General features: G+C 34.6%; 3 protein-coding genes across 6 annotated transcripts; 1 reads left to right on the top strand and 2 right to left on the bottom strand.

Moving 5' to 3' along the window:
• Positions 1-810: 810 nt before the first annotated feature.
• Positions 811-4,161, top strand: LOC100799355 (uncharacterized). Of its 2 annotated transcripts, none has more exons than XM_014773802.3 (2): positions 811-2,102; positions 3,592-4,161. In XM_014773802.3, the coding sequence occupies exons 1-2, from the start codon at positions 1,232-1,234 to the stop codon at positions 3,636-3,638; spliced, it is 918 nt and encodes a 305-aa protein (XP_014629288.1). In that variant the 5' UTR covers positions 811-1,231; the 3' UTR covers positions 3,639-4,161. The 2 variants fall into 2 exon arrangements, with proteins under 2 accessions (XP_014629288.1, XP_003521248.2); XM_003521200.5 differs by having other exon boundaries at positions 3,452-4,161.
• On the bottom strand, positions 3,667-5,926 carry LOC100306689 (uncharacterized). The gene is made up of 3 exons (NM_001248037.3): positions 5,565-5,926; positions 5,226-5,367; positions 3,667-3,939 (listed from the first exon to the last, which is right to left on the bottom strand). Exons 1-3 carry the CDS (start codon positions 5,837-5,839, stop codon positions 3,856-3,858), a joined length of 501 nt encoding a protein of 166 aa, NP_001234966.2. The 5' UTR covers positions 5,840-5,926; the 3' UTR covers positions 3,667-3,855.
• A 1,834-nt stretch (positions 5,927-7,760) lies between these two features.
• Positions 7,761-15,278, bottom strand: LOC100306182 (F-box/LRR-repeat protein). 3 transcript variants are annotated; one of them, NM_001248114.3, is made up of 13 exons: positions 14,924-15,278; positions 14,102-14,277; positions 13,551-13,748; positions 13,360-13,470; positions 10,860-10,945; positions 10,664-10,785; positions 9,963-10,027; positions 9,799-9,871; positions 9,646-9,708; positions 9,483-9,547; positions 9,308-9,385; positions 8,917-9,177; positions 7,761-8,291 (listed from the first exon to the last, which is right to left on the bottom strand). In NM_001248114.3, exons 1-12 carry the CDS (start codon positions 15,260-15,262, stop codon positions 8,970-8,972), a joined length of 1,584 nt encoding a protein of 527 aa, NP_001235043.2. In that variant the 5' UTR covers positions 15,263-15,278; the 3' UTR covers positions 7,761-8,291; positions 8,917-8,969. The 3 variants fall into 3 exon arrangements, with proteins under 3 accessions (NP_001235043.2, XP_006576150.1, XP_006576149.1); XM_006576087.4 differs by lacking the exon at positions 14,924-15,278 and adding an exon at positions 14,459-14,792; XM_006576086.4 differs by lacking the exon at positions 14,924-15,278 and adding an exon at positions 14,545-14,792.

Below are 15,278 nucleotides of genomic sequence, written 5' to 3'. Positions count from 1 at the left end.
GAAAAAAGCCACGCTTTAGGGGGGTGGATAGTCATAGAGATGCATACTTAGTTCTCAATTAATGGTTCAACTGAGAAGGAGCCCACTTAATTAATACCTTCCACTTCTCGGATCTTGATCCCAAAATACACTGTATTTGACTCATCCTCTCCTCTTTTCTAGAGAATACCAAAAATATCTACTAATATTTTATCCTCGTGTATGATTATGGTATTCCCCCTAACAAAAAATCCTTGATCAATATAATTGTTGATGACTAAAACGATCGTTGATATATTTTTTTCTTGCAACTTTAATAGAAAAAATATGATGATTATCCTTGGTATGTCTCATCTGTTATTTTTAATAAACTTATTCTAAATATATTTTAAAACCCAATTGTTCACATAACAAAAATTTGCCAACATATTTTGCCAAATAGTTAGATGTTCAGAATTTTTTAAAATTAGAATATAAAAATGTTTAAGCATTAAATAATGTTATTCTCTTGCATATACATATCATTTTAGATTTATATTTTTTTTATCATTTAATTATAATTAATCTCATCCTTTTTCATACTCACACTCTAATTACACCAGCTCATAGACACTGTACAGTGATGCATCCCATGTCATTCTTAAATATTACGTTTATTTCTAATGATTTCAATCATTTTATTTTATGTCAATTATTTTGAACAGTTTTAATATTGTCTCTGCTACTCAGCAGGGACATAATTATAATTTTGAAAACTTGACCTGGCACCATTTTTTTTATTTAAAAAGAAAATGAGAGACAGCAAGATGAGAGCATGTATAAAACAAATACCACTCTCTGCAGCACATACATATCCAGTTGCCACGGTTCATGCTTTGACCAACTCTCTCTCTCTCTATTTTATTGCAGGCTTTATCCATTCCTTCACTTTCTTTGCTACCCCATGTGCTAAAAAGCAAATTCTCTTTTACTTACCCTTCCTTTCTGTTCCTTGCACTTCTCAAATCATACATTTTGGCTTTTACTTTAGTTGTATTGTATCAGCATTGAATTAACAAGTAAAGCAAATCTCACTTTTTCTCTCTATCTTTCCTCTTCTGGTGTTCATTCTAAAGAAATATATAGACTCGAATGGAAAATGAAGAGTTTTGGAGCTGATTTTGAAGAATTTTGGCTATGATCTTTTCAAGCACATGAATTTATAAAAGATCAGATTTCAGGAAACAAGCTCAGATAATTTGCTGCTGCTGCCATGAAGGAGTTTCCTTCTTGTTTTGGAGAAAATGGTGTTCGGGTTGTAGATTCCTCCTATTCAAGCACCACAAGGGGAGCACAAAATGCTGTTACTTGTGTCTATCAGTGCAAGTTAGGAGGTCGTTCATGCTTGATCACTGTCTCTTGGACCAAAAATTTGATGGGACAAGGCTTGAGTGTGGGAATAGATGAATTAGGCAATCATTGCCTCTGCAAAGTTGACATAAAGCCATGGTTGTTCTCAAAAAGGAAAGGGTCAAAGAATTTGGAGGTTGAGTCTAATAAAATTGATATACTTTGGGACTTGAGCTGTGCTAAATTTGGTTCTGGGCCAGAACCATTGGAGGGTTTTTACTTAGTTGTTGTGTTCAATCAAGAGATGGTGTTACTCCTAGGGGATCTGAAAAAGGAGGCATGCAAGAAGATTGATAGTGACTATGCTTGTGCTGATCACTCTGAAGCCGTTTTTATTGCAAAGAGAGAGCACATTTTTGGCAAGAAGTTTTATGGTGCAAAGGCTCAGTTTTGTGACAAGGGTCAGGTGCATGATGTGAGGATTGAGTGTGACACACTAGGGCTTAATGATCCATGTCTTGTGATTAGAATTGATAGCAAGACAGTGATGCAGGTGAAGCAACTCAAGTGGAAGTTTAGGGGAAATCACACCATTTTGGTGGATGGAATACCCGTGGAAGTGTTTTGGGATGTACATAATTGGCTATTTGGAAATGCTATGGGAGATGCAGTTTTTATGTTCCAAACTTGCATTTCAACTGAGAAGCTGTGGTCAAGTAGCCAATCATCTGTTTCTGATCCTTCTGTTCTCACATGGGCTTATTCTCAGCAGTTCAGGGATTCACAGTTGCAAGGTCTTGGATTCTCTCTCATTTTGTATGCTTGGAAAAATGAGTAGTCGATATACGACTTAATTAAATTATATCTTATTCTTGAGTGCTAAACTGGTATTGCCAGCAACACAGTTTTCTACAACCATGTTATCAGATTACATGAAACTCATAAACTCACCTCTTTCTTTGTCCTATTATTTTCTGCTTAGTTTAATTACTTATTTTATCTTTATACCTTATAAATTTTCAATCTTTACACTTTAATCCCTATACGTATATTCTTTAATCTGATTAAGTCCATGTACACTTTTTAATACATATTGGTCCCTAGATAAAAGCATATTAAAAAGTGTTATGTATAGGGACTAAAATGAGTAATTTCTATGTATAGAGACTAAAGCCTAAAGATTATGTAAACATAGGAATCAAATGAGTAAATTAAGTTTTTTTTCTCCTTTTTTCATCTCTTCAATTCAGTTACATATATTTACCATCAGCCTTCCATATAATTCCTTCCATTAGAACTTCGGGAATATCTCTTGCGGTTTCTAAATTTCAGAATCTGCTTCTTGCAGAAATTAGTTATTAGATATATGGTTTACTTAATTAGAGCTGAAAGGTGTGTTGAATAAAAACTTGAGAGTGGTATCACTGTCGAGGAGTCTCTGTTTATAAAGGAAAAAAACAAACACGGCGCGGCAGTTTGTTTGGACTTTTAATTTTGACGTTTAACTTTAAGCACTAACATCAAAATAATGTTTGACTTATATTTTCCATTTTCAACAATCACCCAAAAATAATAGCACGAGGTTTGACCTCTTGAACAAGACTTGATGATTCTTGCTGATAGTTTCAATTTCACAACTTGAAAGAAATTCGTTCAGTTTCCATCAACCTTAGGAGAATCTTTTCCAACTCATACATGGGGAATAGACCCTCTCCAAATTCTGATGCTTAAATACTTTAGGGTAAATGTCTTCAAGAAGTTGTTTGCATTATTCTAATCTCGTGAGGTAAATGTCCAAGCTATGAGCCTTTGAGAAGCAATGCCAAATTGACAAGTTCATTTATTTTGCTTTAAAAGTCTCCAATTGATTTACAAAGGGATAACATTAATCTCATGATGTTTTTCCCTACGTTTTCATCTTTGGATGAAAAGTAATTTTCAATTATTTTCCCCTAGTACTGCGGTACAGGGAAGAAAGTAAGTGCTTCGAAATTATTTTGCCTTCCACTCTATCGATGACATATTGGCATGATACAGAACGGTCATGATGGTGGACTCTGCAATAAATTGTTTGACTATTTTTACCTTTGAATGATAACTATAAAAAGTTCTTCTCACTTCTTTTGCTTTTAACTATTATTAGGTAAAGAACATCTCCAAAGAAGGAAACTTAAATTTGGTGGATATCCCCCTTCTTTCGTGTACAAATTGTGAATAAGCTATAGACCGAAGCTTATGTAAAGAAAACTGCTGCTGAATTCTGACAGAACAATATTTTCACAGATTCAAGGAACAATTTTCAAAGTCAATTCAACCAAACCAAAGCATAAGTTAATACACATGCGACCACAACCAGGGTGTGAAGAAAAGGTCAAATATTTATTATACAGCGTTATTTGTCAAGACTTGTACATCACCCTATGATCTCCAGGCCAATTGGCAGTAACATAACATGAATGAAGCCTCAAGGAGTACTATTCAGTAATTGAATATGAAAATACAAGCAAAGGTACAGAGCAAGGAAAGAAGGGGCAAGAATAATACGAATTACTGATTCTTCTTTTGACCAAATGTGTCTTCAACACCATTTGTAACTCTTTCTCTGCGTTCAGCAATCATATCTGAATATGCCTGACAACAAACAAGAAATATCATACGGATCTTGCTGACAAGTACTTTAAAAGCATGTGAAGATTACACAAGGGAGGTCGATCAAAGCAATTTCAGTTACCTTCCTTGAAGCAGAGCTAAAAGTATTTTCAATACAAGAACTCGATTTAAATTCTTAATTCTATTTTAAAATATCTCTTGTTATCAGATAGAATATAAAACAATTACTAATTTTCACTCCAATGTTAGAACTGAACTTGAATTCTTAACTTATTTTTATTGAGTTCTATTTCATTTCTTGACTCACACAAGAACCCTCATTTTGACTTCAAATTTTGAAGTTTTTTAATGCTTAAGCAACCTTAGCTATAGTTGTTTATGTAAGCAACTTCTATAAGAACTCCTTTGCTTCAATGGTATTATCAGGTTGCTTAAATTTAAGAACCAATATAAACAAATGCATTGGAGTTGCTCGAACTACAATGATAATTAAATCTCAAAAGAGATGAAAACTTTTGGAAAAAAGGGGCTACCGAATTTCAAGTGTAATTTATCCTAAAAAGATTGGTTAAGGTATAGTAAATATATTTAATTATTTAAAAAATAAATATTGAATAATTTATATTTTTTTAATATAATAAATTTTTTTTTTCTAATTTACACTTTCTACTCTCTTTTTTTGCCGTTCTAGTAAGCATTTGTCTGTCTTGAGTCTAATTATTAATTACCTTAAAGATCAATTATTTTCCTATTTTTTGCTGTGTTTTAACAGAATGTAAGCACAGCAGAACCTACTCCTAGACTCCACAGTCCACATAACTTTCTCAAATGCAAACGCTAATACCATGTATAAGTAGAACATGGGCGAATTGTCGGTAATATCTCTGATATCGTTCTCCCTAATTTCGATAAACACAGGAATGACATCAACATAATTTTCTTTCAAGAAAGGCAAGACCTGAACAAATCACTATATAGAGTATAAACCAAAACTGATGCTTCATTTTCTAAGCTCACTGAACACCCGGGACTAAAAATATGGCAGGTATCTTTAAGGGGGGGGGGGGGGGGGGACAAAAGACATGAAATTTTGATCACTACACATGTTCCATCACCAAAAGAAAAATGTCAGGGTAATCCCAAAAACCCATTGAATAGAATGTTAATAAGCTCAAAGACTCAAACAATAACCGGCAGTCCCTCCACTAACATGTATAGTGCTGTTTTATGATAATGCGTTATTAATAGACTCTAAAGCAGAATAAGCAAATTAAGTAACACAGATAAGATAATAGATGTTGGCGAACCTTGGGATAAGAATAGAGGAAGATGTACCACCATGCACATATTAGTGATGATATAAGTGAAGTGATTATCACCGAATGCAAAATCAACCAGCTAATGGCAATAATTGATACCCCCGTCAGAGCTATTGTCCAGGGTTGACACCTAAACAAAATACGAGAGCAAGCAAGTTTACTAAATAGTAAATATCATAAATAAATAAAAAATGTTAAATTATGTTATCAAATGTCCTTTATTAATGTACAATTCCAATAACTCAGGAGTCAAACAATGCATTTTATTTTGAATTTTAGGGATTAAAAAAAATGAATGGGGAAGAGAAGGGAAAAGGGGAAGCTGACCAAGAGGGTTTAGTGTCCCAGACAGAGTCGTATTCGAGGGAGAGGTGGTTGAGGTAACCTTCCATGTCGTTGACGGCGCCATTTTCGTCGAAGAAGGAAGGGTCTTTTTTGGAGTCGCTGGGATTGACGCCAAACACTATGGTTCTGTTGGAGGATGTGGAGGAAGTGACAGAAGAAGAAGAAGGAAAACGGAGGTGCGAATTGGGATTGTGGTTTTGAGTGGAAAGTCGATGGGAAGGTGGAAGCGGCAACACCGACACCAGTACTGCCCTCATTTTAAGCGCGGCTTAGAATCTACAGTTACTATCTGCAACTGCAACACCCTCTAAAAGGACATTGAATTTTTCTGACTTTACTCCCTTAGTTCCTTCCTTATTTTCTCAACAAACAAATACTATTCTCTAGAAATATTACCAACATATCTTATTTTTTATTTAATAAGTTTAACTCATTATTTGTGTTTTTACAAATTTTAACTAATAATGAAGCATGTCAGAAAACATAAATAATGAGTTAAATTTGTTAAATAAAAAATAAATAATGAATAATGACATAGGTAAAATTGTTTTAAAAATTACCTACATCACTTAACGGTGTCTATATGGATGGAAATGAATTGGGCTGTTTGTCAAGGGTTCATGACTCGATCTATTTAAGGTTCGGCTCGGCTTAACTTATTTATTATAAATGTCACTTTTTAAAAAGTTTTTTTAGATATAAAGGCCAAAGCTAAACCATAAAAAAAACTTGTTAAGTTTGACAAGCTGGCTTGTTTAAGTAATAATAATAATAATCATAATAATAATAATAATTATTATTATTATTATAATTATTATTATTATTATTATTATTATTATTATTATTATTATTATTATTATCTATATCATTTTTATGGCATTATGAATAATAGGATCAAGTGGCATAAAATGCTTAGAGATTTTACTTGTATGTGCTTATTATTATTATTATTATTATTATTATTATTATTATTATTATTATCTATACCAAATTAAGCTTTTATATACATCGAGTCGAGCCTGTAAAAAAAGCCTATGACAGGTAATGAGTCAAACTTAAACCTTAAATATTCAACTCAAACCGAGTTCAAGCCAATAAAACTTGACTTAGCTCATTTTCACTCCTAATCGTCTCACTCATGAGCTAAGGCAAAAAACAAATGTAAAACAGGGGCATATAATCTTGAAAGAACGAAAATTTTCATTTAGTCTGTAAAAATTACAAGAATATAATATGTTATAATTTAATATCAAATTAGTTCTTAAATTTTATAATTTAATGTCAATTTATTAATATGAAACTGATTATTAAACATTACAATTTAATAATAAAATCATCTCACAAAACTCAATAACAGATTGTAATTATCTCACGTTTTACACTAATAAATTTTCAAAAAATAATCAAAATTTACAACTTAAATGACTTTGAAAACAAGTATTTTCCTAAAAATAAATCAAAACAAACATTCATAAGATATTCAATAACATTTTACAATATATATTTTAAGAATTTAACGACTATGTACAATGTAAAATTATATTGTTAACAAATCATAAACCAATATCAATATAATATTTAAAATAATTATTATAAAAATTAACAAATTTATCATACATAATAATTTAGAATTAGATGTCAAAAAAAAAATTAGGATTAGATGCGAAAATTTTGAATATATAGATTACTTACACATTTTAAAGCGAAATCCATCATTATTAGAAAAAAAAAAAAATTAGTGTGTGCTCGTGTACAAAAATTGCACTAGCATTCAATTATAAACAGACATATGATAATTTAAGTTTTATCATTAAAATCTTAAATATCATAACTACCGCACTTTTTAATTAATTAATATGTAAATAAGTTGAAACTTTTTAATTAATTAATACTAGTATAAAACTTTTATACTGACTGCGTATAGAAATTAATATGTAAATAAGTTGGAAAAAAAACATCTGACATTGAAACAATGAGATTTAAAATATCCAGACATGGGAATTAAGTAATTAAGTCTAATAAAAAAATCCACCTAGTTTTATTAAAACCTGAAACTGTTCCAATTATCTCCTGCCAACCTAAAATATTGGAACCGTCCGATTTTGCAATGCGAAGGATTGGAAGGTCATCAGATCATAGAACAGTTTCATATGTAATTTTGTTTAATTTAGGAGCGAGTAGGAAGAATATTACATCAATTCCATAATCTGTGTAGTATACCTACACGAAATGATAATAAGTGCGAGTTACATTTTTTCAAGGATGTCACCTCTCACGAACAGGAATGTGTTTGATCAACGGGGTATGTTCATTCATCCTGAAATGATCCATGACCTGGCCATCTCCTATTATTACTAATAAAAAGTAAACAAAGAATGTTTACTTAATTTTATTTGCGAATTAGCTAAAAGGGGTACAAAATACATAATTGAAGACCTCTTCTACATTAGAACCAAAAACAAATCCCAGCACTGCATAGATTAATGCCGAGGAAAAATAAAGTGGGATGGAGCAGCAATATATTTACGTTTCTGTAAATATGGAAACAGAGGGCAACTTTAAAATTGCACCTGATCTCCAATTGTCCTCCCAGATTGAAAATTCCACAATGAAGAACTTCAATTAGAGAGAAGGACAAAATGAAAGTTGAAAAATCCAGGATCCATATTGACATCCATCCTGTGGCATCGCTCTTCCCCTACCGCTCCCCTAGTCCATAAAGTCAAAACGCAATATTAGGAAATGCCAAGAGGCTAACAAAGCTAATGAAATGGGTCCAACAAACATTGAATTTAGAAGGAAAACAGACAGTAGGCACTAGGCACTAATTTCGAAGCATCAAATTGTACTGTAACATCCCTTTTTGTGGACACAAAAGTATTGGGTATCTCTAATTTCCAATATGGGATACTAGACAACAAAATTTGTCACGCGCCAACCATGACAATCTCCAAAACATCATATTCTACGTAAGCTTTCAAACTTGTTCATAGTGCATGGTTGTCCAAAGTCAAAACCTAAAAGCAAAGCTAATCTATCTTAGTAAATGCTTTTATTGAAGGGTCAAGCAAGTATCTTGAGGACACTGGTGAAGGAGGCATTTATTACACCCTATTAAATATTTCCAATACCTTTAAAAAAAACAAGTATCAAATGATTTTTGTATTTATCATACAATAAATTCTTTATTTTTCAATATATACTTTCTAGTTTTGTTTTCTTCACCAATTTATGACCTCAAGACACCTGTTAGCATTTTCCTAGAAATCAGCGTGTAACCCCCCTCCCACAACACACATAAGTGCATGCATGTCCACAGAGAGAAAGAGAGTACCAAGTTCACTAGATTGTTGTCCTTTTCGATTGATGCCTTACAACGAGGATTCCCTAGAGGGACAAAAAGTCAATCTCATCTGAGCTTTCCTCATATATCACATAGTTGGCATCTTGACCATCCTCATTGCCACTTCCCTGATCACTATTGTAGCTGCTTTCAGATGTACTCATAAAAATTGATCCATCTGACGTGTGGCTGCTCAATTGTGATGGAAGACTTATCTCACTATTCATATCAGCATCAAATGTCTCAATGTAACTGCAAGACAATCCAGAAACCCAAAAAATTGGTGACCTTTAGAATGAAAGAAAAAAAAAAAAAAACCCTTCACCTGTAAGAAATTCAGTGCACCAAAATCCAAAAGTACTCTAACTGAAGACTATCTAACCTTCCTTCGGCTGACGGATATTCAGCCACCAGACACATATCAGGCCTTGCTTCCAAAACCTGTTTCGTAGGCATAATACTGGAACACAGCCTCAAATTTGTAAATATATAAAGAATAAAAAAAAATAAGTCATTTAGAAAGTCGAAGTAACATATCTATATACAATAATCATTACCTAGAGTTATAGCACCTGTGATACCAGTCAGCCTCAGATGCTAAGCCTTCCCTATTGGATATGTCCTGTTTAAAGGTAAAAGTGACAACAAGAATCAAAATTGAGAGTCTAGCACATACTTCACTCTTATTTTAGCAAGGTAAATAAATTTCTATATACCCACAAGATGTACAAGCAATTTGAAATCTCCTGCAAGAATTGCAGTCAACAGCCTAGCAACTTCCATCTGCACATTAAGTATTACATTTCAGTTCGGAGGCAATTGGGTGGAAAGAAGAAGAAAAGTAGAAAAGTAGAAATGCATTACAGATATTACCTCTTTGAGATGCATGCAATCCCTTAAAATTAAGACCTCAAGTAAATTCCCACCATTGCAGCTTCCAAGGTTTCTGGAAAATAAAGGTTTTAGTTTTTTAATAAATCTCAACTGACCGACAGAATCAGACAGGCTCTTGCAAAGCCTTGTTAGAAACAACTGACCTTAAGAAGTTACCAGTGATTGAATAGGATGTTGAAAAGTCAACATATTTCAGTTTCCTAAATCCCTGCACATGAAGTTTGGAATTAATAACTCTGAGAACATGGGGCTTTTCTTTTACTTCAATAATAAAAAGGAAAATTAGGAGAATGCCATCTAATTTAAAATTAATCAACTGAACTTCAAAAACAAAATGGTCACCAATATGTATTATATAGCATGTAATATTGCAAAATTATTATTCAAAAATTAAATTTTCCCACCAGTTTTTGATAATCGAAAAGAAATAGATATATTTAAGCTCATACTCATACATAATTTATTATAAAACATTCACACAGACTCAACACTCCATGATAACAGGTAAGTTACAAGCTGCAAAAGTTCACCAAAACGCCTCTAACTTGAGCTCAAGATAGTCTTTGGGTGTAAAAAGTGCAAAGACAACAAAAATAAATAAATAAATAAATAAAAACTAAAGTTGAGTAGAACTAAAGTAAAATGTAGAAATTGAACACTACATATTGAGCAAAACATGTATCTTGTAATGAATAAAATTAATAAAAGGAAATTCTCTCTATTAACAAGAGATTGTCATAGTTAATCAAAAGCTCCAATGGATGGACACTGCACAATGCAAAATATGTTGGAAATAAGAACTTGAAACAGTACATTGAAAATTGATACTTTCATGAAAACATACCTTAACCAGTACACGAACTTTGCAATCGTGTAGCTTAAACCCTCTAAGGGATAAAGAAGTTAGATGAGGACAATTGTTTACTAGCTCAAAACAGGTTTGCGCTTTCAAGCTGTCATCTCTACCTGATAATCAAAAATAGATAAGTAGAGATACCAAAAACCCTAAAAAGTAAAATATAGCTGAGAAAGTGAGTTACCTGTTTTAGAAGACTCAAAAAACAAACGCTCTATCAAGTGGCAGTTTGCACTTACTGACATTAATGTTTGCCTCAGCTCAACATGGCTAGCAAAAAAAAACAAAAAAGGACTATCAACAAAATACAATTTAGAAAAAACACTCTCTCTCAAAAGAAATGAATTAGTGGAAAATATGTGAAGACATAGATACAGATACACATTAAATGATATTCACTTGTTCACATCTGAGTTTAAAAGAAGAACGAGATATTGCAATAAAACCAACCAAGTTCATAGTCACAACTCACAACTTACAGCAGAAAGAATTCCCAGCCTAAATACAGCAGATGGAATTTAAAATAATTCATATTCCAGATCATAATAAGTTAAACTGATCTGAGTTCCATTTTCTTCATGTTTAAGGACTTTCAAAAGGCTCAGGGGATTTTTCGATTCGTGGAGTACTGCAGAAAATTAGCGTGGAACTATGGGAAAATAGTAAATCCCTTTACAGAATTATTGAAAAAAAAAGGCAAGTTTCATTGATCTCAAGCATCAAGAGACACAACAGGCCTTTGAAACTCTACGATCAGCCAAGACTTCCCTGTCAATACTTGCCATGCCAAATTTCTCAAAAGACTTAATTGAGGAATAGGATGCAACCAGAAAAGGGATAAGAGAAGTACTATAGCATGAAAGCTCACAGAAGTCAGTTCATGAAAAATTGATGGCTAAAGTGATTACAGTCCAAAAGTGACAACATATTATACCCATTGAAGGAGTTCAAAATTCCAAACTGACTGAACAGAGATTAATGGGTGAAGACCAACACAAATGGACCTCTAAATTACTAGGCTATGACTTTAGAAATCCACTATTATCCTGAAAATGACAACCAGGTAGCAGCTTCACTATTATGGAAGATGAATTACACTACCATCTCAAGAGTCCATTTCATTTAACGGGAACAAGTGGAGGAAGTTCAGACTAATCTCAAAATACATCAGTTCATAAAAGATCTGATTGCACAACCCCAAGTTCATCCAGGTTATGCTTTGAAGATGGCAGGTTATTTTACAAGGACAGGTTAGTTATTCCAAGGACTTCTGCTAGAATTCTTTTGCTGCTATCAGAATTCACAAATCAGCCATAGGACACTTAGGTTTGTTCAGAAATCATAACATGCAAGAGAATATCTGGGGTGGTTTATCGGAAAGGAACAAAGAAGGATATCCAGCAGTTTATAGCCAAATGTGAAGTACACAAGAAATAAGCATCAAACCCGGTACCTCACCAGTCTCCTGCAGCCATTGCCTATTCTGATCCAAAGTTGGAGTGACATCTCCATGGATTTCATCAATGGTCTATCCACAGCCAAGAGGAAGGATAACACCTCGGCATGGAGCATAGACTGCCCAAATATGCCCATTTTTTGGCTATAGTTCATCCTTTCACAGCCAAGGAGATAGCCCATATTTTTATATCTGAAAATGTAAAGCATCATGTGTCCCCTACTTCCATTAGGGACCAAATCTTGCTCATGCATTTCTAGTCAAAATTATTCAAGCGAGTGGTAACTAAAATCAAGAAGTACAGCCATGCTTAGCATCCACAAATGGATGGGAATCCTAAGGTGGTAAATAAATGTTTGGATATTTAAGATGTTTCATAAGGTATAAGCAGTGGCCACAATCATTGAGTTGGGCTGAATGTTGGTTCAACACAAATGATGCCCTTTAGAGCCTTGTATGGAAGGGATCCTACCTTACTTTTTAGAGGGAATACATTTCCCTCAATCATGAACGTTTGAAGTATGAAGCATAATTAACACCATGCTCTGCACAGCATAATGCAGCAAGATGATGAGAAGAAAAGATTTGCAGGTAGGAGATCAGATGTATCAGAAATCCTGGTCCTAAAGGTTCTGATTCTTGGCCCAGTAAAGCAATGAGAAACTCAGTCCAAGATCAATGGGCCCATTGAGCAATCCAAGGGAATGGGAAGATTGCTTACATGCTGCAATTACCTGCCACAAGCAGAGTTCATCCTGTATTCCATGTCATTTGGTTGAAGAAAGCTGTATTAGGCTCTTGCAGTCCTCAAAACTTACCCAAAGTATTGACAGACAATTGGTTATTGCAGACACCGTCTAAGGAGTTTTTGGATTTTTGACACACTGCTCATGTGGAAGATGAGTTATCAATACGACATGAGTTGCATGTGAGAATTCTTCATAGTGTATATCTGGACCACTTTAGAGGTCTACTGAAAATATGTCACACTGTCTTTATATCATTTTTTGTTCTATTCCTAGTCAAATTCAACCAGAACTCCCCTAAATGTGGCAGATGGAATTTAAAATAGTACATACTACAGATCATAAGAAAGTGCACTGATAATAGAAAGAGTTCCATTTTCTTCATGTTTTCACACATTTTAACCAATGTCATTCTCATATCCATAATCCACTAGCAGTCCGAAAATTCTTATAATGAAAAGAGTTGAAGGAAATAAACTTACAGCCCAACAATTTCCAAATCAAGGAGAGAAGGGCATGCTGACAATGCTGCACCAAGGGATGCATTATCCATTCTCTCGATATTGTACAAGTGCAACTTTCTCAAAAGAGCCCTACAAAAACAAAATGTAAGAGCGCATTTAAAACAGGTCACCCAAACATACTGAATACTGAAGCCCATGAAAAAACATACCCTGGGGCACCGCCATCCCCACTTAAAGGGCTTAAACAGCATCTTGTGAGAATGGATGACTCTCTCCCTTGTCGAGATCTCTTGTCATTCCATGAAAAATTAGGTACTTCTACAATAGCATTTCTGATGGTACAAACGAATGGTGGACAAGATCCAAGTGAAGTAGCAGCGCTAGGGACAACACCAAGCTTAAGAGACCTTATTAAAAGAATTAAAATAGATTTATGTGAGAAAATAATTACGCATGAACAAAAAAAAAAGACAGGTCACATTGTAATGCAGGCCCAAGAAGTTAACACAAGCTAAAATGAAGACAGATCTCTTATATGGTAGAAAGACAAGACAATAAGTGATGAAATCTAAGCACCAAAGCAGACAATCCAAAAAATCCCCCCCCCCCCCCCCCACACACACACGTTGGCATCTCAAGTACAATAGGTGATTCATTTTGTACTGTCACAAATTATACATCAAAACCACCAGGTGTGCAGTTGATTAAAGTTTGCTCAGGAACAAGAAAACCATAGCACGGAAAGGACATTATTTCATACCTTAGTCCCTTTCCAGCTCGCTGAATCATCGTGGCAACTACTGCATTGTTAACCTTCGGAACCAGTGTCGTCAAATCAAGATTTGCATAGCACATAGGATCCTTAGCACATTTGCTAAACAGTAAACAAGTAGCCGAAGCATAGCACAGGCTCTGGGTATCAAGCATCGAGAACACCTGTACAACGAGACTCAGAATCAGTACCCAGAGAGAGCTTACTAATCACTTCCATGCAGAAGCACGTTTAAAACCTACGGTAGACTAGTTTCCCATAATAAGCAATAGAAATTTCAATTTTTTCGTGTAAAATGCAACTTGTGGTTTTAAATTGCGGTCGCGTTGCAGTGAGTCAGAATACCTTGACATTGCGTGAGTAAAAAACCTTTCATATAACCAGAAAATGCAACTGATGCAGCCGTAACTGGTTGCAGGGAGTCAAAATACCTTGACATCGCATTTGCGGAACGCTATTTAAAACCATATATGCAACCATAGACTCGTGCTCTGCATGTTCCACCACAAGCACTTCATCTATGCAGCATCTTTGTATTCAGACACTCAGAAAAATCGAATCCAATTATATTCAATAAAAACCATTTCCATAATAATAAAAGGCTTCCCTAAGAAAAAGGGGAAAAATTAACAAAAAAATCAACAAATCCACCGACTTAATTAATTAGCTCACCGACACGAAACGCAAAAACACGAATCTACAGCAAGCAAAACAGAGGGGGGGAAATCAAATTAATAATTAAAAAAAAAAAAAAAAAAAAAAACAGGTATAGTGAGGTGGCATTAGAAAATAAAGGTGAGGGAAAGTGACCTTGATGGTGAGGTCGGGGGGGAGGGGCCAGGAGAGGGAATTGTGGTTGGAAGCGCGTTTGCGGGATGAGTGTTTGGCGGCGTCTAGGAGGAGAGAGGCCATTTTGAGGGCGCGATCGATGAGATCGGAGTCGGAGTCGGAGGGGAGCGATTGGAGGAGCCTCTCGAAGGAGAGATCGAGGGAGAGAGAAGCCACGTGGGAGAGTGAGAGGAACGCCTCAAGTCGGCGCTCCACCTCGCCCAGGTTGTTCTCCGCTCTAGGGTTTTGCGACGGACACGGACGCTTCGCCGCCATTGACAAGGACGTCGTTGAGGGGATGACAGGGGAATGGGAATCCATAGTGATAGTAGCGAGC

The sequence above is a fragment of the Glycine max genome, chromosome 3 (assembly GCF_000004515.6).
Source record: "Glycine max cultivar Williams 82 chromosome 3, Glycine_max_v4.0, whole genome shotgun sequence".
Taxonomy (NCBI): Eukaryota; Viridiplantae; Streptophyta; class Magnoliopsida; order Fabales; family Fabaceae; genus Glycine; species Glycine max.
Note: the sequence above shows the minus strand (reverse complement) of the source record. Positions and strands in the feature narration are given on the sequence as shown.